Source organism: Oryx dammah, unplaced genomic scaffold (genome assembly GCF_014754425.2).
Source record: "Oryx dammah isolate SB20612 unplaced genomic scaffold, SCBI_Odam_1.1 HiC_scaffold_18, whole genome shotgun sequence".
Classification (NCBI taxonomy): Eukaryota; Metazoa; Chordata; class Mammalia; order Artiodactyla; family Bovidae; genus Oryx; species Oryx dammah.
Window position 1 is genome coordinate 38,720,469 of NW_024070202.1, and position 22,242 is coordinate 38,742,710.

A 22,242-nucleotide genomic window follows, 5' to 3' on the forward strand; every position below is an offset into this window, starting at 1 on the left:
TCAGTTAAGCTGATTAGTACTGCTAAAAACTGATGACTTCCAGTATAGGACTGGTCCTTACTCTCCAGCTATTGTTCTTTTTAAACCTACAACTTTTAAACTACCCTACCTTAAAACCTCCTGCCTCTCTCTGTACAGAGGACTGTGTCACTGTTTCTGTTATTAAAAAGAAAAAAATAGAACTTGTCTCCAGTTTTTTTTTTTTCTTTTCCTAGTTATTACAGTTATTTCCATTTACTTAAAACCTTTTACATTTTCCCTTCAGTCTCCATGGAAGAAGTAACCCGCCTTCTAGCCATGGATTAAGTTTCTCCTGTATTCTGCTTATCTCTTTACTCATCCGCCATCTCATCATGTTTGGAATATAGGGGGTGAGCAAGAAAAAGCTGAATGAATTTGGAGTCTTTTGAAACCTTGCCTTGTCAGTAAGTTACATGTTCTCTCCTGAAATCTCTCTCTGATGTCTCCTTTTCTCCTTGCCTTCTCCTTCTGCATGAAACCATGTCTTTGATTCTTGTGACAATCTAGTGTTTAAGGCTCTGTGTCCCAATGCAGGGGACATTGGTTCGATCCTTGGTCAGTGAACTGAGACCTCACATGCAGTGTGGCATGGCTGAAAAACAAACAAAAAGGAGCACTAAATTACTTGTTCTCCATTTATTCCTAGGTTCCACACTGTTCTCTTACTCTACTCACATATAAGATTGATAAATTTCTCTCTTCTTATTTGGTAACTCTCTTTGGAAAGTCTCCCGTTCCCTGACTTTTTTGATACCATTCTTCTTGGATTCCCTTCTCTCTTGCCACTACTTAGATTGCTATGTCTCCTCTTTTAGTGTTATTTACAGAGTTCTAGCTACCGTGTGTTTTCTTCCCCCTCTAAACCTCTCCTATGGGAATCATGCATTAGTTTACCTTTGTCCTTTGTAACAACCAGATCTTTCAATTCTTTGGAAACTTCTGAGAGCTTCAAATCTATGTATATTCAGTTGCTACTGAGTTTCTATACATCAATCTCAAAAATGTCTCTACCTCAACCAATAGCAACAAACTCATCAATATTCCTCTCACTTGTTCCTCCTCTTGTACTGTCATTGTCTAGCTGAGAAATTCCATGAGTCATCTGCATTCACTGTTTAAATCAAGTAAGACTTGAAATCCTGTTGACCATCCTTCAGGATTTTGTTGAGCTGGTTTCTTCTACTTTCTCTCTCTCTAGTTTTGGACACTGCTATGGCATGGCATGGCTTGGCATGTAGGATCTTAGTTCCCTGACCAGGGGTTGAGCCTGTGGCCCTGCAGTGGAAGTACAGTGTCCCTAACTACTGGACCAGGAAAGTCCCTACTTGGTCTTTGTTTTGTTTCCCTGTCTACTCTCGCTAATACTGAGCTGTTTTGAATACTATTCATTTCTTTTGTCTTGTCTTGACCTTCCGTCCTCACTTTTTGTTTTCTCTTTAAGCTACCATCCACTTGGCTATCACAGGAATTATTTAATAATGTCATTATATACTTAATTGATCTTGTTACTTGCTAACTTCACATTTCCATCATCTCTCCTTTATTTTGAGGAAACAGTTTAAATGCTTTAGAATGTAATTTAAGACCCTCGGTCTGGCAACTATTTGCTTGAATTTCTTCCCGACCATTCCTCCCTGCTTTCTATAATTTGTTGAGCCAACCTTGGACTCTGGCTATACAGGCTACTTGTGGTTGCTGACTAGGCCATGGTTTACATTCCCTCTGCCTTTGTTATTACTTCCTTCCCTTCTCTATTTTGTCAAATTCCACTTGTATTTCATATCTTAATTAAAGTAGCTAGTGCAGAGAGCCTCCTTTATCCAGCCTCCCACACAACTGTCTGGTAAACTTTAGGGGACTCTCATGTGGTACTGATGGGATTGAGTATATGCTACCCCAAAATATGGTTACATGGCCTATTGAGTATTTTAAGCTGAGGGTCTTTGGGAAGTGGTATGTTTGGGAAGGACCTCCTGACCTTCCTCTCTGGTGAACGTTGTCTTCCCTGTACTTGGAAGAAAAAGGCATCCTTATCTTTTAAGACATGGGGCAGCAGTAGAAATGTGTTGTTTTCCACAGTTTACTATACTTAGCTGATATGCTTTGTCCCAGCGTATCTTTTTTTTAAATTAATTTTTTGGCCACACTGCTATGTAGAATCTTAGCTTCCCACATGGCATATCATTGAACCTGGGGCCTAGGCAATGAAAGCGCAGAATCTTAACTATTAGACTGCCAGGGAAATCCCTAGTATATCTTTCTGCTTTTCATCAAATCTAGCATAAAGATACTATGCATAACCATTTTTTGATTAGGCTTAACTATTTTTTGAGGTGATCTTCCTTTCCTTTTAAAGGTTCTTGTGTCATATAAAACTTAAATTAGATAAATTTGTATGCATTTCACTTATTAATCTGTCTTTTGTTACAAGGTTCTCAGCTAGGAATTTAGAAAGGTAGAAGAAAAAGATACTTTTTCCTCCCCTACATCACCTTATTCTTTTTCTCTTCTGCCTCTTTCCTGTCAGACTCAGTTTAAAGCTCAACCAGATAGTAAGACATGTATCTTTCATTTCTACCCCTCCAGGTTTTAGTATCTTTTCCAACAGTGCTGTGTTATATGGGCAGACAGAGAAGAAACAACACATTCTTCCTCATGGAGTATTATGTTAGTTTCTTATCATCTTAAAAGGCTATGTCTTCTGTAACTTTCTCTATGGAGACATTTAATAGTGCTTAGTGATTATACAGTGATTAGCAGCAGCAACAGCAGCAGCAGTGATTATACAAGGCTTCCTTGATAGCTCAGTTGGTGGAGAATCTGCCTGCAAAGCAGGAGACCCCAGTTTGATTTCTGGGTTGGGAAGATCCGCTGGAGAAGGGATAGTCTACCCACTCCAGTATTCTTGGGCTTCCCTTTTGGCTCAGCTGGTAAAGAATCCACCTGAAATGCGGGAGACCTGGTGATTATACATATGTGCTTGACAATTTACCTGAAAAGAGAAAGACTGATGGAGAATTTGCCCATGTGAATATTTTCCCTTGTGATCAATGAAATCTTCGCTTATATCCTAGCCATTATTATTTTCTAATTCCAGGTTTGCAAAGCAAAGTGCCTATACATTTTAGAAAAGCCAGGTAACACCTTATGTCTATAACAAATAAAATGTTCTTAACAGCGTGTCGGTGGGACAGAGAAGACTGGACGGGCCCTGAATTACTTTTCAGCCAAAACAGGTTCACCCCAGTGAACAGTGGCAGTAACAGTAGACTCAGGTGTCAAGATAGAAAGCACGTTTTGGATCAGTTTAGCATGAATCAGAATTCTAGAGTTAAGTTTTTTACATATGTAGTCTTTGTCTCTCAGTTTCCCAGCTGAAGACTTGTGTAACACTTCTTACTATTTTTTTTTCTTTTTTTGCTGGGAACACTATTTGTCAGAATTGGGAATTACATTTGAGAAGAGGTGATTCATTTTCTCTGGGTTTTAGGATTTATTCAGTAATTGCTTGGAGAAATGAAATAGTTTCTCTGAATTTAGAAGATGATATCTATGTTTTTTTCTCCTGCCCACCCCCTACTGTAATTTTTTGTTCTTGATGTAAAAGTGGGTTACATTTATACTTACTTAATAGAGTAGTAAGAATTATTAGCATTTATAATATTTTTCAAATATATACACCAGCTTGTAAGTAGTGCAAAGTATAATGTTATTCTAATAATGTGCTGTGCATCGCTTATTTTAATGGTACTATAAATTTTTCTTAATTTTACACCCTTTTTCCATTTATTTCTTGTTTCTTGATAATCATTTTTAAAATCATACTCATACAGCATAATTCATAAATATTCTTTCTTATTTTCACTTGTGTGAAAAGTACCCCTTGGTTTTATGTGTTTCATTTACCACCTATTTGTTTCACATGTAAATCAAGCCTCTGTGTTTTCTTCTAAGGCATTCCATCCTTTTTCATGATTGATTTTCAATTTTCCTTCTTCCTCTTTAGTTAATCAGCTCATTATTCTTTTATATGTTCTCCTGTATATACCTAACTTAAATCCCTTTCCCATGTAGAAGTTAGACTTCTACATTTAAGTTTTAATACTGTTCAATTCAAAATTAGCAGAAAAAAGTTGATGACCTTGTAGTTCTGTCAAAATTTTTGTCTAAGGAGAAGACATGCATGCTAAGTTTAATTCTGGTGATTCCCACTTGTGAAATACAAAGTTTATTTTCAAAACAGCACTTTTCTACTCCATTCTAGGAGGAGTGGAAACTAGGGCAGTGAAACCAGTGAACAGGGCTGGGCTTTGAAATAATGAGAACCAGTTCCCTTGATAGAGGCGGTGTAGCCGCCTACCTTTTCAGATTCAGATTGTTGGTCAGTCAGAGTAAGACAGTGGTTCAGTGTTACTCTTCATCGCTCTATTTCCTAAGTGAAAATGTGCATAAGTGCCTTTTAGATACTAATCATGAATAATGTGATTTTCCTCAGGGGAAATTTTTCTGAAATGTTTGAGAGCCACTCACAAACTTCTGGAGAATACGGGGAGGGACCAGGATTATTGTTCTTCCACAGAGTCAATCCACTGATGAGTTTATTCTCTAGCATTTTAAAGAATCCGTACATTTAGAGTTTCCTGGTAGAATCAGCAGAGATGACATCTGCTCTTAGACATTTTCAAAGCCATGCCCCTTGTCATTCCATTGAGAAGGCTAGTAGTCAGGAGGGGGCAGACGCAGTTTGGTGTGAATGCTGACTGGACAGAGTCAGTGCTCCTGTGGGCAGACCAGCTTCAGTCCTTGAATTAGTTTACTTGTGGGGGGCGCTCCGCAGAAAGAGAGAGGCAGTGGAACTTCCCTTAGCAAAGCTGAGGGGTCCCGAGGAGAGGTGAGCCTGCTCTCCGCCAACCCAGCCCCTCGGCGAGCGAGAGACAATCTGACGCGACAGGGGTTCCGTCTAAGCAGCTCCGCTTTATTGTTGTAAGCTCTTGGTTTATAAAGGCAAGCAGGAAGGGGTTTGCGAGGGACTTTCCATAGTTGCACCAATCACATTAAAGGTCAAATCGTCATGTGCCATCATTATAACAGGAGTCTATGGTGATCACGCGCTGTCTATGTGCACAGAAATCAAGAGAGCCAATCAAAAGTTTTGACAGACAACTTAGGCCACGCCCTCATCTCTTCCGCCAGGCGCCATCTTAGCTCTAAACCGCAAAGCTAGCCCTTCTTTTTTAAGGTTTCCCATTTAGGGCCCCACATTTACTGATAGAAGAGTTACTTTAAAAAATTTTTTGTAATGGAAATATACTTGATTTACAGTGTTGTGGTAATTTCTGGTGTATAGCAAAGTAACTGATTTATACGTGTGTGTGTGTATGTATATAAAAATATATGAAAAGTGAAAGTTGCCCAGTCATGTCCAACTCATTGCGACACCATGGACTACACAGTCCATGGCATCCTCCAGGCCAGAATACAAGAATACTAGAGTGGGTAGCTAGTCTCTTCTCCAGGGGATCTTCCCAACCCAGGGATTGAACCCTGGTCTCCCACATGGCAGGCAGATTCTTCACCAGCTAAACTACCAGGGAAGCATACACACACACACACACACACACACACACACACACACATATATGTATATGTATATTCTTTTTTATATTCCTTTATTTTGATTTGTCACAGGATGTTGAATATAGTTCCTTGTGCTTTATAGTAGGACCTTGTTGCTTATCTGTTCTACATATACTAGTTTCCATCTGCCAATTCCAAACATCCAATACTTCCCTCTCCCACCCCACTTTCTCCTTCACAACCACAAGTCTATTCTCTATGTCTGTGAGTCTGTTTCTATTTCATAAATAAATTCGTTTGAAAGCTTATGTTCACTCTAAGATGAACATATCTAAGAGTTACATTTTAAATGTATGAATTATTTGCTATTGCAGTATAATGAAACTAGATCACACTGTCAAAAGAAAAAGGAAAGAAAACACTGTCAGTCAAAAAAAAAATGGAGGGAATACATTTAGTGCCAATGAAATCCAAAGAATAGAAGAGATAAGCAACATATAGCTACACATGCCATATATATAGAGAGAGAAAAATTAAAATTAAAATACTGGTAAATCATTATTTCCTATTGTTTTTATTAGTGTTTTATTTCTATTTGAATGGACAGAAAGATTACACACTTTTTGCAACATGAGCATGAATAAGTAAAATATATGAAGGGATTGCAAATTAATTTATTAGAATGGGGAAAATTGTGTGGTATTTGGTAATCTCTAGTAGTGGGAAAAATACAACCATCAGTTTAGAATTTTTCTAAGATCTCTAGACATCCATACCTCCTATTTTAAGGTCTCTGTTACATTAATCTAAAGTATGTACAATTGTCCCTCAAACAACATGGGTTTAAACTTTGTGGGTCTACTTATAGTAGATTGATTTTCAGTAAATGCACAGTACTACATGATCCATCATTAGCTGAATCTGTGGATGTCAACCCATGGATATGGAGGGATGACTGTAAGTCATTTGTGGATTTTCAACTGCTGAGGGCTTGGTACATTTAACCCCCAACATTGTTCAAGGCTCAACTCTACATGGAAAGGATTTGAACTGGATCCTTCAGCCATGATTTTAATCCTCAAAACCATTTCTTTAGAACTCAAGTCTTGATCCAGTCATTCCAAATCTAAGTCTAGTTAAGGACTAAGCTTTTAAGCTTTATGTACTAAGATATTTGTTGCAGTGAAATTTTTAGTGGTTAAAGCTGAAGACATTCTAGCTATATATTTATTTATTTTTTCTAAAAGGGAGTATGGTCAAGTGTATTAAGTGATTTAGAGATAATGGAATATTAGGTGGCCATTAAAATGCAGTATTTATAAAATACTTGTAATGACCTGGAAGAGTATCAAGTGACTGATGTCAAAGACATGAATTTTACATAACATGTGCTCAAGTATACAAAATGCTTTTAAAAGACTAGGAGGGGAGTACATCAAAATGTTAAGAGCTATCTTTGGGCATTGGAATTATAAGAAATTTTGAAATATTTATTATTTTCTTGAATTTTTCAAATACTCATTTATCACACTCTTAGTATTACATTAAGAAGACTTGGGCTTCCTTGGTAGCTTAGCTGGTAAAGGATCCACCTGTAATTCAGGAGATCCCAGTTCAATTCCTAGGTCAGGAAGATCCCATGGAGAAGGAATAGGCTACCCACGCCAGTATTCTTGAACTTCCCTGATGGCTCAGATAGTAAAGAATCCACCTGCAATGGGGGATACTTGGGTTTGATCCCTGGGTTGGGAATATCCCCTGGAGAAGGGAACAGCTACCTACTCCAGTATTCTTTCCTGGAGAATTCCATGGCCAGCGGAGCCTGGAGGGCTACAGTCCATGGAGTTGCAAGAGTCAGGCATGACTGACTGTTCAGTTCAGTTCAGTTCAGTCGCTCAGTCGTGTCCGACTCTTTGTGACCCCATGAACTGCAGCATGCCAGGCCTCCGTGTCTATCATCAACTCCCGGAGTTCACTCAGACTCACGTCCATCGAGTCACTGATGCCATCCAGCCATCTCATCTTCTGTCGTCCCCTTCTCCTCCTGCCCCCAATCCCTCCCAGTATCAGAGTCTTTTCCAGTGAGTCAACTCTACGCATGAGGTGGCCAAAGTACTGGAGTTTCAGCTTTAGCATCATTCCTTCCAAAGAAATCCCAGGGCTGATCTCCTTCAGAATGGGCTGGTTGGATCTCCTTGCAGTCCAAGGGACTCTCAAGAGTCTTCTCCAACACCACAGTTCAAAAGCATCAATTCTTCGGCGCTCAGCCTTCTTCACAGTCCAACCATCACATCCATACATGACTACTGGAAAAACGATAGCCTTGACTAGACGGACCTTTGTTGGCAAAGTAATGTCTCTGCTTTTGAATATGCTGTCTAGGTTGGTCAGAACTTTTCTTCCAAGGAGTAAGTGTCTTTTAATTTCATGGCTGCAGGCACCATCTGCAGTGATTTTGGAGCCCCCCCCCCAAATAAAGTCTGACACTGTTTCCACTGTTTTCCCATCTATTTCCCATGAAGTGATGGGACTGGATGCCATGATCTTCATTTTCTGAATGTTGAGCTTTAAGCTAACTTTTTCATTCTCCACTTTCACTTTCATCAAGAGGCTTTTTAGTTCCTCTTCACTTTCTGCCATAAGGGTGGTGTCATCTGCATATCTGAGGTTATTGATATTTCTCCTGGCAATCTTGATTCCAGCTTGTGTTTCTTCCAGCCCTGCGTTTCTCATGATGTACTCTACATATAAGCTAAATAATCAGGGTGACAATATACAGCCTTGATGTGCTCCTTTTCCTATTTGGAACCAATCTGTTGTTCCATGTCCAGTTCTAACTGTTGCTTCCTGACCTGCATACAGATTTCTCAAGAGGCAGGTTAGGTGGTCTGGTATTCCCATCTCTTTCAGAATTTTCCACAGTTTATTGTGATCCACACAATCAAAGGCTTTGGCATAGTCAAGAAAGCAGAAATAGATGTTTTTCTGGAACTTTCTTGCATTTTTGATGATCCAGCAGATGTTGACAATTTGATCTCTGGTTCCTCTGCCTTTTCTAAAACCAGCTTGAACATCAGGAAGTTCACGGTTCACGTATTGCTGAAGCCTGGCTTGGAGAATTTTGAGCATTACTTTACTAGTGTGTGAGATGAGTGCAATTGTGACTGACTCTTATTTCACTTTAAGAAGACTTGTAAACCAAAAGATAGAGTTTAGTTTAGACTATTCCATTTATTAACTTATTTTAATGGAATTTGCATAAAAATTAAGCATATATTTATAATTTCTGTCTGTTTGAGTTGTTGATATTTTAGCATCCTAAGAGGTTGGCCCTTAAGGTTCATTGGTCTTATAACTTAAAAGCGGGCTAGGGAGGTGTAGGCATAGTAGGACCTAGGAGGGAGGAGAAATATTTAAAGGTAATTTAAGAATTATCTGTGGATAATCTGTACATACCAAATGTCAGTCTATGACCTTACTTTGCCAGAGATTTGATAGAACATTCTTTCTTCTGATTTCTGCAGTATCAAGTCATGGGTGGATAAGATGCAAGAAGACCTCGTCACCCTGGCAAAAACAGCAAGTGGAGTCAATCAGCTTGTCGATGTGAGTAAAGTTCCTCCAAACTTACAAATCATTTCTTTAATTTGAGTGCAATTTTTCTAAGAAACTTTATTTCTATGTTTTAAATAGTACATAATTTTTCATGGGAATATGATAGTGAAATTCTGAGAGAAACTCCTGGTATTGCTATTTATTACCATCCCTAATAGTAGTGAGATGTTTATATACAACCCTCACTTAACATGAGTTCACATGATATATATTCATTCCTACAATTCAAATCAGGATATCCTGTTTCCTCCATCCTACAGAGCATATTGGAATCTCACCTGTAGTGGTTACTTTGAGGCTTGTGATGGATTCTTTTGAATATCCTCAGTGGGAACATATCTTCATTCTTTGAGGGTAGATTTTATTTTCAAAAGTGGTTTCCAGTATTTACAGCCATGCCTGAAGCATGAGCGAATCACTGAGATGGGTAATACAGACTTTTGTGCAAGAGAAACAGATGCTTTTGTAACAGATAGTTTTTCTTATAATTATGAAATGGCTATGAATGTCACTCTAAAGTGATTTTTGAAAATGATAGCAACATATGAATACTTGTGTGGCATCTTAAATAGATCATTTTCCTTGGGTAAGAGCATATACATATAGAAGTTCTATAAGATTTATTAAAAAGTAAATGTCATTTCTTTGGAGTCTCACTACTTCCATTTTAATGTAAGTAATCTAACAATTTGAAAGTATCTCATCTGTGTTCCTAGTGATGCAGTGAGGTCTTTCGTTTTCCAAAAAAAGTGGTGGGGTCAATGAGGTGAAATGGTGTAAAAGTGGTTTCATTTATGATATATGAGTATTTTCTTTATATGTGAATATTCCTTTCTGGGGCAAACAAGAATGAATGGTTGGTTACCTTGTGAATTACTAGGAATTCATAAGGAAAACATGCTAAGCATATACTTCAATATATTATTCCAGAATCTCTTTGTAAAACAATTGTAGTTTTCAAACTGAATATGTTGAGTAAACTCAAATATCTGTGAGATGACATAAGAATATGCTTTGAAATGAAAAGTGTTCTTTGTTAATAACAATTATCACACTTAATTCTAATGAATACTTATTGGACACATACTATGTCCCAGGCACTGTGCAGGCTACCAAGGGTTTATGGAGACACAGTTCCTCTCCTCAGAGAACTTACAACCTAGTAATCAAAAATCGCCATTTTTGAAGGTGCAAAGATGCCTGAAAACTATTGTAAGCTGATGTTTGGGAACTGCAGTGATTCTCTGTGGGAGAATAAATTGAAATATGAAAATGTGGAGGGTAATAAGTAAGCCTCTATGAAAGTCATGGTGTTAGTGGAATAAGAAAAAATAAATGAGAATTGACAGATTCTGGTTAAAAATTGCATGACAAACTAAAATTAAAAATAAGCTGCTCTTGGGAGCTCTCCTTCACTCCTGCAGTGTTTCTCCAGCCTCAAAAACCAGCTTTTTGGCTGACCTCTTTTTCACTTCTGGTGTTAATATGTGGACCCTCTCTCACCAAATCTGCAGTTTTTAATGAATCCATAAGGGAAAAAATAAGTGTCATCTCATTTCCATTATGCTTTATGAGGTGTGGGTTACTAAGAAGAGTGTGAATACTGATGAATGAGGAAATGGCCTTGTCTGAATTAGGATAACGAAAGAGAATTGACAAGATGGAAGAAAATCCTTACAATGTTGCTTTTATAAGACATGTACCTTATTACAGTCACAGGGAAAATACAGATAAAAAAAAATCATATGTATGTAACAGGGAGGGAAAGAGCAAACTTTACTATTGGAATTTAAGTATTAGAGGACAGGAAGGTAAATGAATGAGTTTATATGTCTTTTCCCTTTCATCCAGAGAGAAGGTAAATGACGGGGACAAAAGAGGTGCATTTCTTTTTGGCCACGAGAACTCAAAGCACAGACTAGCTGAAGGACACCAGAGTTGAGAGTGAGCTTTCTGCTGAGACTGGGGGTGTTAGATGCATGCTGCAGACAAAAGTTGAGTAAATATAGGAATGTAGCAGGTTTCTGGGTTGAAATTCAATATTTTAAAATGATGGATCTTCCAAAAGTACCAAATTTAGTTTTTACGGACTTCACAGGACACATCTTGCAGGCTCAACCACAGTGAGTGAACAGAGCTAAACAGGATCTTTTTGCAACTTTATGGCATCATGAAATATTAGCTCAGAGAAGATTGATAACAGTATTGAATAAATGCAGTACTTTAACTTTTAAAAGTCAGAGATTTTGCCAGGTGCCTGCCTGCATGCATGCATGCATGCTAAGTAGCTTCAGTCGTGTTTAACTCTTTTGTGAGCCCATGGGCTGTACCCTGCCAGGCTCCTCTGTCCATTGGATTCTCCAGGCCAGAATAATGGAGTGGGATGCCATGCCCATGTCCAGGGGGTCTTTCCAACCCAGGACTGAACCCGTGTTTCTTGAGTCTCGTGCATTGGTAGGGTTCTTTACCACTGGTGCCACCTGGGAAGCCCTGATACCTACCTAACTTCTGTTAAAGATCACAGTGAATAGGCCTACATAAAACTGCTATCCCTGATGCTTTCAACTTCTAAGATAGACTTTGTTGGATTTTTCCATTTCTAATAGTGTATTGGAAGAATACATATGTCCTTCAATTGCATATGATTATCCACAAAAGTAGATTAAATAATTGAGGAAAAAATTAGGATAAAGAGATAAATGTATTATACTTTTTCTTAATATAATATTAGAACCTTTTAAATACAACTGAAAGGCTACATTTTTTTTTCTTTCTAAATTAGTTCAAGTACTGTCCTAAGCTCTTCTCACCCATTATTTGATTAATCTTTAGGACAACCTTATGAAATGAATATCATCATCTTTAATATGCAGGAAGAAATTGTTTGCAAGGTTACAGTTTTTTCCTAGGTTATACAGCTACTAAATGGACTGTAATTCCAACAGTGAAGACAGTCTTGTTATGCTTTAGAATATATGTTAATATTTTATGTTTTTATGTTGCCACATGTATTTTGAGAAAGTGAGCAGATTCCCAGTTAGGTACAGGGTTAATATGTCTCCTTATTTCACTGCTCTTTTTATAAAAAATATAAAGGAGAAGTCAAAGCTTTGCCACCAAATATCCACTTGTGGACATTTATATTTGAGATTCTTTAAAAACGAAAAATGTAGAAGGAAATTCTTAGACCAAAACTTAACGTGGATAATTTTAAAAACTTTCATTATTGTGGTGTGCATGGAAGAGGCTTTGAAAGAATTGCTAAGAATGGTACAGAAAGTTTTTCTTGTCTTCATGGTCACTCAACTGAAAGAAATATAGTTAATTATGTTTTTATATAATGTTATAACATAGTTTTTAAATATCATTTTAAGACTGTTATACCTTGTGGTTCTTTCAGTTAATAGCTTTGTGATCTACCCAAGATGTTTAACCTCATGGAATTGTTGAGATAGTTGACATAATCCATATAAAATATTCATTGACCTGTAATCAGAACTCAACAAATGTCATTCATTTGTTTTATTAAATAAGGATATAATATTGTATTAATTGGAGATACAGATGGAACTAATGTAGCAAAGAGATAAATTAACCATATATTTTCCTCCCATATAACAGTCTGGAGGTGAGCAATGTAGGGTCAACAGAGTGGCTCTGCCATCCTCAGTATATGGCTTCCTTCCTGGGTCCAAGGTGATCCTTCTAGTTGCCCTTATTTTCCAGCCTTCATGCAAAGGGAGAGAGACTAGGAAGGCAGGTACACAGTCATATTTGCTTCCATTCTAGTGGTCAGAACTTACTGTCAGGGTTTTTCTTACTGAAAAGAAGTTGGTAAAATGAAATCTTTAGCTGAGTGGTCATATACCTCCGCTGTAACTGTGGAAGACGAGAACGAAGAGTGGAGGATAACTAGTAGTCTTTCACTGATAATTCTTTCACTGATAATGTATCATTATTTGAAGAACTATATATAAAAATGTATTAAATACCTGCTAATACAAAATGGAATATATATTTAAACATAATTAAGAATAAAATTGTAGATGAAGGAAAAATAAAGACTCCCAGATTATGAAACAGATGGTATTTTGTTTTATATAAGATCATTTTATGTAAAATATAATACAGTCTCAAAGTTTATCCTGCACACAACATTACATGGGAACTTTATGCATTTACAAAATTATTTATTACTATACATTTATGAAGAAAGATTTAGCATACTATTCTGTCCTCATTTTTTAAAAATTTATTTTAATTGGAGGCTAATTACTTCACAATATTGTGGTGGTTTTTGTCATATATTCACATGAGTCAGCCATGGGTGTACATGTGTTCCCCATCCTGAACCCCCCTCCCACCTCCCTCCACATCCCATCCCTCTGAGTCATCCCAGTGCACCAGTCCTGAGCACCCTGTCTCATGTGTTGAACCTGGACTGGCGATCTATTTCACATATGATAATATACATGTTTCAATGTTATTCTCTCAAATCATCTCACCTCCCCGTCTCCCACAGGTTCCAAGAGTCTGTTCTTTACATCTGCATCTCTTTCACTGTCTCCCATTTAGGGTCATTGTTACCATCTTTCTCAATTCCATATATATGCATTAATATACTGTATTGGTGTTTTTCTTTCTGACTTACTTCATTCTGTATAGTAGGCTCTAGTTTCATCCACCTCATTAGAACTGATTCAAACTCATTCTTTTTAGTAGCTGAGTAATATTCCATTGTGTATATGTACCACAGCTTTCTTATCCATTTGTCTGCTGATGGACATCTAGGTTGCTTCCAAGTCCTGGCTGTTGTAAAAAGTGCTGCGATGAACATTGGGGTACACATGTCTCCTTCGATTCTGGTTTCCTTGGTGTGTATGCCCAGCAGTGGGATTGCTGGGTCATATGGCAGTTCTATTTCCAGTTTCTTAAGGAATTTCCACACTGTTCTCCATAGTGGCTGTACTAGTTTGCATTCCCACCAACAGTGTAAGAAGATTCCCTTTTCTGGTGGAGTCTTTAGGGTTTTCTATGTAGAGGATCATGTCATCTGCAAACAGTGAGAATTTTACTTCTTCTTTTCCAATCTGGATTCCCTTGATTTCTTTTTCTTTTCTTGTTGCTGTGGCTTAAACTTCCAAAACTAGGTTAAATAGTAATGGTGAGAGTGGGCAACCTTGTCCTCTTCCTGATTTTAGGGGAAATGCTTTCAGTTTTTTACCATTGAGGATAATGTTTGCTGTGGGTTTGTCATATATGGCTTCTATTATGTTGAGGTATGTTCCTTCTATGCCTGCTTTCTGGAGGGTTTTTTATCATAAATTGATATTGAATTTGTCAAAGGCTTTCTCTGCATCTATTGAGATAATCATATGGTTTTTATCTTTCAATTTGTTAATGTGGTGTATCACATTGATTAATTTGTGAATATTGAAGAATCCTTGCATCCCTGGGATAAAGCCCACTTGGTCATGATGTATGATCTTTTTAACATGTTGTTGGATTCTGTTAGCTAGAATTTTGTTAAGAATTTTTGTATCTATGTTCATCAGTGATATTGACCTGTTTTCTTTTTGATCTAGCATCTTTTCTGGGTTTAGTATTAGGGTGATAGTTGCCTCATAAAATGAGTTTGAAAGTTTACCTTCCTCTGCAAGAGTTTGAGTAGGATAGGTGTTAGCTATTCTCTAAATTTTTGGTAGAATTCAGCTGTGAAGCCATCTGGTCCTGGGCTTTTGTTTGTTGGAAGATTTCTGATTACACTTTTGATTTCAGTGCTTGTGATGGGTCTGTTAAGATTTTCTATTTCTTCCTGGTTCAGTTTGGAAAGTTATACTTTTCTAAGAATTTGTTCATTTCTTCAAAGTTGTCCATTTTATTGGCATATAGTTGCTGATAGTAGTCTCTTATGATCCTTTGTATTTCTGTGTTGTCTGTTGTGATTTCTCCATTTTCATTTCTAATTTTGTTGATTTGATTCTTCTCCCTTTTTTTCTTGATGAGTCTGGCTAATGATTTGTCTATTTTATTTATCTTCTCAAAGAACCAGCTTTTAGCTTTGTTGATTTGGGCTATGGTTTCCTTTGTTTCTTTTGGATTTATTTCTGCCCTAATTTTTATGATTTCTTTCCTTTTTCTAGTCCTGTGGTGCTTCATTTCTTCTTTTCTAGTTGCTGTAGGTGTAGAGTTAGGTGATTTATTTGACTTTTTTCCTGTTTCTTGAGCTGGGCTTGTATTGCTATGGACCTTCCCCTTAGCACTGCTTTTACTGAATCCCATAGGTTTTGGGTTGTTGTATTTTCATTTTCATTCATTTCTATGCATATTTTGATTTCTTTTTAGATTTCTTCTGTGATTTGTTGGTTATTCAGAAGTGTGTTGTTTAGCCTCCATATGTTTGTATTTTTATCCTTTAGTTGACATCTAATCTTACCACACTGTGATCAGAAAAGATGCTTGAGATGATTTCAGTTTTTTTGAATTTACCAGACTAGATTTATGACCCAGGATGTGATCTATCCTCGATAAGGTTCTGTGTGTACTTGAGAAAAAGGTGAAATTCAGGCTTCAGCAATATGTGAACCGTGAACTTCCAAATGTTCAAGCTGGTTTCAGAAAAGGCAGAGGAATCAGAGATCACATTGCCAACATCTGCTGGATCATGGAAAAAGCAAGCATTCCATAAAAACTTATATTTCTGCTTTATTGGCTATGGCAAGGCCTTTGACTGTGTGGATCACAATAAACTGTGGAAAATTCTGAAAGAGATGGGAATAGCAGAGCATCTGACCTGCCCTCTTGAGAAACTTGTATGCAGGTCAGGAAGCAGCAGTTAGAACTGGACATGGAACAACAGACTGGTTCCAAATAGGAAAAGGAGTACGTCAAGCTGTATATTGTCACCCTGCTTATTTAACTTCTATGCAGAGTACATCATGAGAAATGCTGGGCTGGAAGGAGCACAAGCTGGAATCAAGATTTCTGGGAGAAATATCGATAACGTCAGATATGCAGATGACACTACCCTTATGGCAGAAAGTGAAGAAGAACTAAAAAGCCTCTTGATGAAAGTGAAAGTGGAGAGTGAAAAAGTTGGCTTAAAGCTCAACATTCAGAAAACGAAGATCATGGCATCCGGTCCCATCACTTCATGGGAAATAGATGGGGAAACAGTGGAAACAGTGTCAGACTTTATGTTTTTGGGCTCCAAAATCACTGCAGATGGTGACTGCAGCCATGACATTAAAAGACACTTACTCCTTGGAAGAAAAGTTATGACCAAACTAGATAGCATATTGAAAAACAGAGACATTACTTTGCCAACAAAGGTCGGTTTAGTCAAGGCTATGGTTTTTCCTGTGGTCATGTATGGATGTGAGAGTTGGACTGTGAAGAAGCCTGAGCACTGAAGAATTGATGCTTTGGAACTGTGGTGTTGGAGGAGACTCTTGAGAGTCCCTTGGACTGCAAGGAGATCCAACCAGTCCATTCTAAAGGAGATCAGCCCTGGGCGTTCTTTGGAAGGAATGATGCTAAAGCTGAAAGTCCAGTACTTTGGCTACCTCATGCGAAGAGCTGACTCATTGGAAAAGACTCTGATGCTGGGAGGGATTGGGGTAGTAGGAAGAGGGGACGACAGAGGATGAACTCTGGGAGATGGTTATGGACAGGGAGGCCTGGCGTGCTGCGATTCATGGGGTTGCAAAGAGTAAGACACGCACGACTGAGCGACTGAACTGAACTGAACCGAGGGTGGAATGTCATATAGATATCAATTAGGTGTAACTGGTCCATTGTATCATTTAAAGTTTGTGTTTCCTTGGTAATTTTCTGTTTGGTTGATCTATCCATAGGTGTGAGTGGGGTATTAAAGTCTCCTACTATTATTGTGTTACTGTTAATGTCTCCTTTCATACTTGTTATCATTTGCCTTACATACTGTGGTGCTCCTATTTTGGGTGCATATATATTTATAATTGTTATATCTTCTTGTTGGATTGATCTTTGATCATTATGTAGTGTTCTTCATTGTCTCTTTTCACGGCCTTTATTTCAAAGTCTATTTCATCTGATATGGGTTTTGCTACTCCTGCTTTTTTTGGTCTCCATTTGTGTGAAATATCTTTTTCTGGCCCTTGACTTTCAGTCTGTATGTGTCCCTGGGTTTGAGGTGGGTCTCTTGTAGACAGCATACATAGGGGTCTTGTTTTTGTATCCATTCAGCCAGTCTTTGTCTTTTGGTTGGGGCATTCAACCCATTTACATTTAAAGTAATTATTGATAAGTATGATCCCATTGCCATTTACTTTGTTCTTTTGGTTTCGAGTTTGTAAACCTTTTGTGTGTTTCCTGTCTAGAGGAGATCCTTCAGCATTTGTTGGAGAGCTGGTTTGGTGGTGCTGAATTCTCTGAGTTTTTGCTTGTCTGTAAAGCTTTTTATTTCTGCTTCATATCTGAATGAGATCCTTGCTGCGTACAGAAATCTGGGTTGTAGGTTTTTCTCTTTCATCACTTTAAGTATGTCCTGCCATTCCCTTCTGGCTTAAAAAATTCTATTGAAAGATCAACTTTATCCCATGTTTCACTTTGGGTTTATCCTGTGTGGTATTCTATGGGTTTCTTGGACTTGGGTGGCTATTTCCTTTGCCGTGTTAGGGAAGTTTTCAACTATTATCTCCCTAAGTATTTTCTCATGGCATTTCTTTTTGTCTTCTTCTGAGCCTCCTATGGTTAGAATGTTGAGGCCTTTAACATGGTCCCAGAGGTCTCCGAGGTTGTCCTCATTTCTTTTAATTCTTTTTTTTTTTCCCTCTCTGCTTCATTTATTTCCGCCATTCTATCTTCTACCTCACTTTATCCTATCTTCTGCCTCAGTTATTCTACTGTTGGTTCCCTCCAGAGTGCTTTTGATCTAAGTTATTGCATTATTCATTATTGATTGACCTTTTAAAATTTCTTCTAGGTCCTTGTTAAATTTTTCTTGCATCTTCTCAATCCTTGTCTCCAGGCTATTTATCTGTAACTCTATTTTGTTTTCAAGATTTTGGGTCATTTTTACTATTATCATTCTGAATTCTTTTTCACATAGACTCCCTATCTCCTCCTCTTTTGTTTGGTTTGATGGACTTTTATCTTGTTCCCTTACCTGCCGAAAATTTGTCTGTCTTTTCATCTTGTTTATATTGTTGTGTTTGGGGTGGCCTTTCTGTATGCTGTAAGTTTGTGGTTCCTCTTTATTGTGGAGGTTCCTTCCTGTGTGTGGGGTTGGACGTATGGCTTGTCAAGGTTTCCTGGTTAGGGAAGCTTACGTCAGTTTTCTGGTGGGTAGAGCTGTATCTCTTCTCTCTGGAGTGCAGTGAAGTGTCCAGTAGTCAGTCTTGAGGTGTCTGTGGGTTTGATGTGACTTTTGGCTGCCTGTATTTTTGTGCTCAGGTTTATGTTCCTGTGTTGTTGGAGAATTAGCTTGCTATGTCTTTCTCTGAAACTTGTTGGCTCTTGGGTGGAGCTTCGTTTCAGTGTAGGTATGGAGGCTTTTAGATGAGCTCTTGTTGATTAATGTTCCCTGGAGTCAGGAGTTTTCTGGTGTTCTCACGTTTTGGGCTTAAGCCTCCTACCTCTGGTTTTCAGTCTTAATCTTACAGTAGCCTCAAGACTTCTCCATCCATACAACACAGATCATAAAACATATAGGCTAATGGTGAAAAGATTCTCCACAGTGAGGGACCCCCAGAGAGGTTCACAGAGTTACATGAGAAGAGAAGAGGGAAGAGGGAGATAGAGGTGACCAGAAGGAAAAGAGGGGGAATCAAAAGGGGAGAGAGCAATCTACCCAGTAATCAATCCCCTATTTGCTCTCCACAGTCTGGAACACTCAGAGAGGTTCACGGAGTTACATAGAGAAGAGAAGAGGGAGGAAGGAGATAGAGGTGACCATGAGGAGAGGAGGGGGAGTCAAAAGGAGAGAGACCAATCTCGCCAGGGATCTGTTCCTTAAGTGTTCTCCACAGCCTGGAACACTGAAAGAAATTCACAGGGTTAAGTAGAGAAGAGAAGTGGGAGGGAGGAGATAGAGGTGACCTGGGGGAGAAAAAGGAGAGTCAAAAGGGGAGAGAGCAATCAAGCCAGTAATCACACTCCTAAGTAAAAATGGGTACTGAAGATTGGATTCTTAAAAGTACAACATTGATAACAAATGCCAAAAAGCAAAGATTAAAAGTCTGGAGTTAAGGTTAGACTCTCAAAAATACAATATTACAAAAACAAAACAAAATTGCAAAAGTTATAAAAAAGTATATATGAAATTTGCTTTAAAAATAGCATCTTTTTTGGTAAGGTAATAGATTTTAACAATGAAAATTAAAGGAGTAATAAAAAACTTAAAAATTAAAAAAATTCAAGAATGGTAATAGTAAAATATATCTAGGAATTTCTCTGGAGCTGTTGATTGCAGTGTGAGGTCAGTTCAGTTCCAGATAGTTCCTTGTTCCAGCTTATACTTCTTCTCAAGGTCTACAGGTCCTTTCCTATGTAGTCAATGTTACAGGGTTTTAATTTGTTGCACCTGTCACTTCCAAAGTGATTCCCTCTCCTTTGGTTTCCTCTGTTTGCAAGTCTCTTCAGTATCTAACTTCCACCCTGACACAAGGGGGCAAAGGTGGTCATTTATTTAGGCTCACAGGTCAGTTGTGCTTATTTAACTTATATGCAGAGTACATCATGAGAAACGCTGGACTGGAAGAAACACAAGCTGGAATCAAGATTGCCAGGAGAAATATCAATAACCTCAGATATGCAGATGACACCATCCTTATGGCAGAAAGTAAAGAGGAACTAAAAAGCCTCATGATGAAAGTGAAAGAAGAGAGTGAAATAGTTGGCTTAAAGCTCAACATTCAGAAAACAAAGATCATGGCATCTGGTCTCATCACTTCATGGGAAATAGATGGGGAAACAGTGGAAACAGTGTCAGACTTTATTTTTGGGGGCTCCAAAATCACTGCAGATGGTGACTGCAGCCATGAAATTAAAAGACGCTTACTCCTTGGAAGAAAAGTTATGACCAACCTAGATAGCATATTCAAAAGCAGAGATATTACTTTGCTGACTAAGGTCCATCTAGTCAAGGCTATGGTTTTTCCAGTAGTCATGTGTGGATGTGAGAGTTGGACTGTGAAGAAGGCTGAGCGCCAAAGAATTGATGCTTTTGAACTGTGGTGTTGGAGAAGACTCTTGAGAGTCCCCTGGACTGCAAGGAGATCAGCCCTGGGATTTCTTTGGAAAGAATGATGCTAAAGCTGAAACTCCAATACTTTGGCCACCTTGTGTGAAGAGTTGACTCATTGGAAAAGACTCTGATGCTGGGAGGGATTGGGGGCAGGAGGAGAAGGGGACAACAGAGGATGAGATGGCTGGATGGCATCACTGACTCGATGGATGTGAGTCTGAGTGAACTCCGGGAGTTGGTGATAGACAGGGAGGCCTGGCGTGCTGCGATTCATGGGGTTGCAAAGAGTTGTACACGACTGAGCAACTGAACTGAACTGTTCAGTTGTGCTGCAGGGAGGGAGGAACACTGCAAACAAATATCACTGGCATGTTTGGGGAGTGCCCACAGTTTCTGGGCCACATTGGGCTTGCCCCCACTCACGGCGTGTGTGGTTTCCCAGTCTACACTGCTCAGGCTTCAGGTTGCTCAGCAGGGGATCTGTCTAAAGCAGGCCCTGGGTCGTGTGCACTTCCCAGGCCTAAGCCACTCAGGTTCAGGTTTTCGGGTACTTCATAAAGGCACAGACTCGGTTGGGTGTGCATTTTGTGCCCTTTCCAGATCCGAGCAGCTCAGGTGACCAGGTGCTTGGCGAGTGCACTCTCCCCAGGTGGGGCGGTGAGTCTTAACACTTTCTCGGTCCAGCTGCTTGGTTTCCCGGGTGTGCAGTGGGGGCGACGTCTCAGGTGTGCCGTGTGTCTCCTCTGGGGAGCTGATCTCTGGCTGCGACCCTCCTGGTTGGATATCAACTGTCCAGGATCCCAGGAAGACTTGGTTAGCAACTGGGAGCCTGCTCACAGTTTGGGAGAGGATGCCGTATCTGGGACCAAGTTTGCCCCCTTGGCTTCTGGCTCTGGCTATCGCCTGCCTGCCTCCCTGCCTCTGGCAGGGTAGGGGCCAGTCCGCAGCTGGATAGTTCTCCGCTGGTATTCGCTCAGTCCTTTGTTCTGTGAGCAGCCTGGCATTGCCTAAGGTTAGTGCTTTTCCCAGGAAAGTTCTCTCTCTTTTTTTTTTCCTCTCTCTAGCTATCCCATAGTTTGGATTGCTATCTCACGTTAGCTCCTTCAGATTGTCCTCAGGTCATTCAGGCCTGGTCCTTACCATAAGCAATGCAGCCTCTGCCTCCCTGTTCAGCCCCTGCTTGCTGGTGGCAGACGTGTGTCTGGGCTACTTCTCTGCTGGGAGTTGCGGTTAGGTGCATAACCTGTGGGTTTTATTTATTTATTTTTTCCTCCTGGTTATGTTGCCCTCTGAGATTCCAAAACTCCCCACAGACCCCCTGGTGAGAGGGCTTTCTGGCCTTTAGAAACTTCTCCTCTTTTATGACTCCCTCCCCAGGACGGTCTCTGTCCCTAACTCTTTTGTCTCTCTTTTTTTATCTTTTGTATTTTGTCCTACCTACTTTCAAAGACAGTGGGCTGCTTTTCTGGGTGCGTGGTGTCCTCTGCCAGCATTCAGAAGTTGTTTTGTGGTTTTTGCTCAGTGTTCAAATGATCTTTCGATGAATTTGTTGGGGAGAAAGTGGTCTCCCCATCCTGCTGCTGCTGCTGCTGCTGCTTAGTCACGTCAGTCGTGTCCGACTCTGTGCGACCCCATAGACAGCAGCCTACAAGGCTCCACCGTCCCTGGGATTTTCCAGGCTCTGCCATTTTCCAGATGTGTATTTCTAAGCACTTTGAATTATAGAGTTTTTGAATATATTGTAATACTTTTATTTATTTTTTACTGGTTAAATTTGACATTATGTAAATTTAAGGTATTTA

General features: G+C 39.1%; 1 protein-coding gene across 13 annotated transcripts in view; it reads left to right on the forward strand.

The window, feature by feature from the left end:
• CACNA2D1 (calcium voltage-gated channel auxiliary subunit alpha2delta 1) overlaps nt 1-22,242 on the forward strand; it is a 539,624-nt gene that overhangs the window by 105,801 nt on the left and 411,581 nt on the right. For all 13 annotated transcript variants that reach the window (XM_040260717.1, XM_040260719.1, XM_040260724.1 and 10 more), the window contains exon 2: nt 9,123-9,204. In XM_040260717.1, coding sequence (XP_040116651.1) covers nt 9,123-9,204 — 82 coding nt within the window. The remainder of the gene's footprint in view (nt 1-9,122; nt 9,205-22,242) is intronic.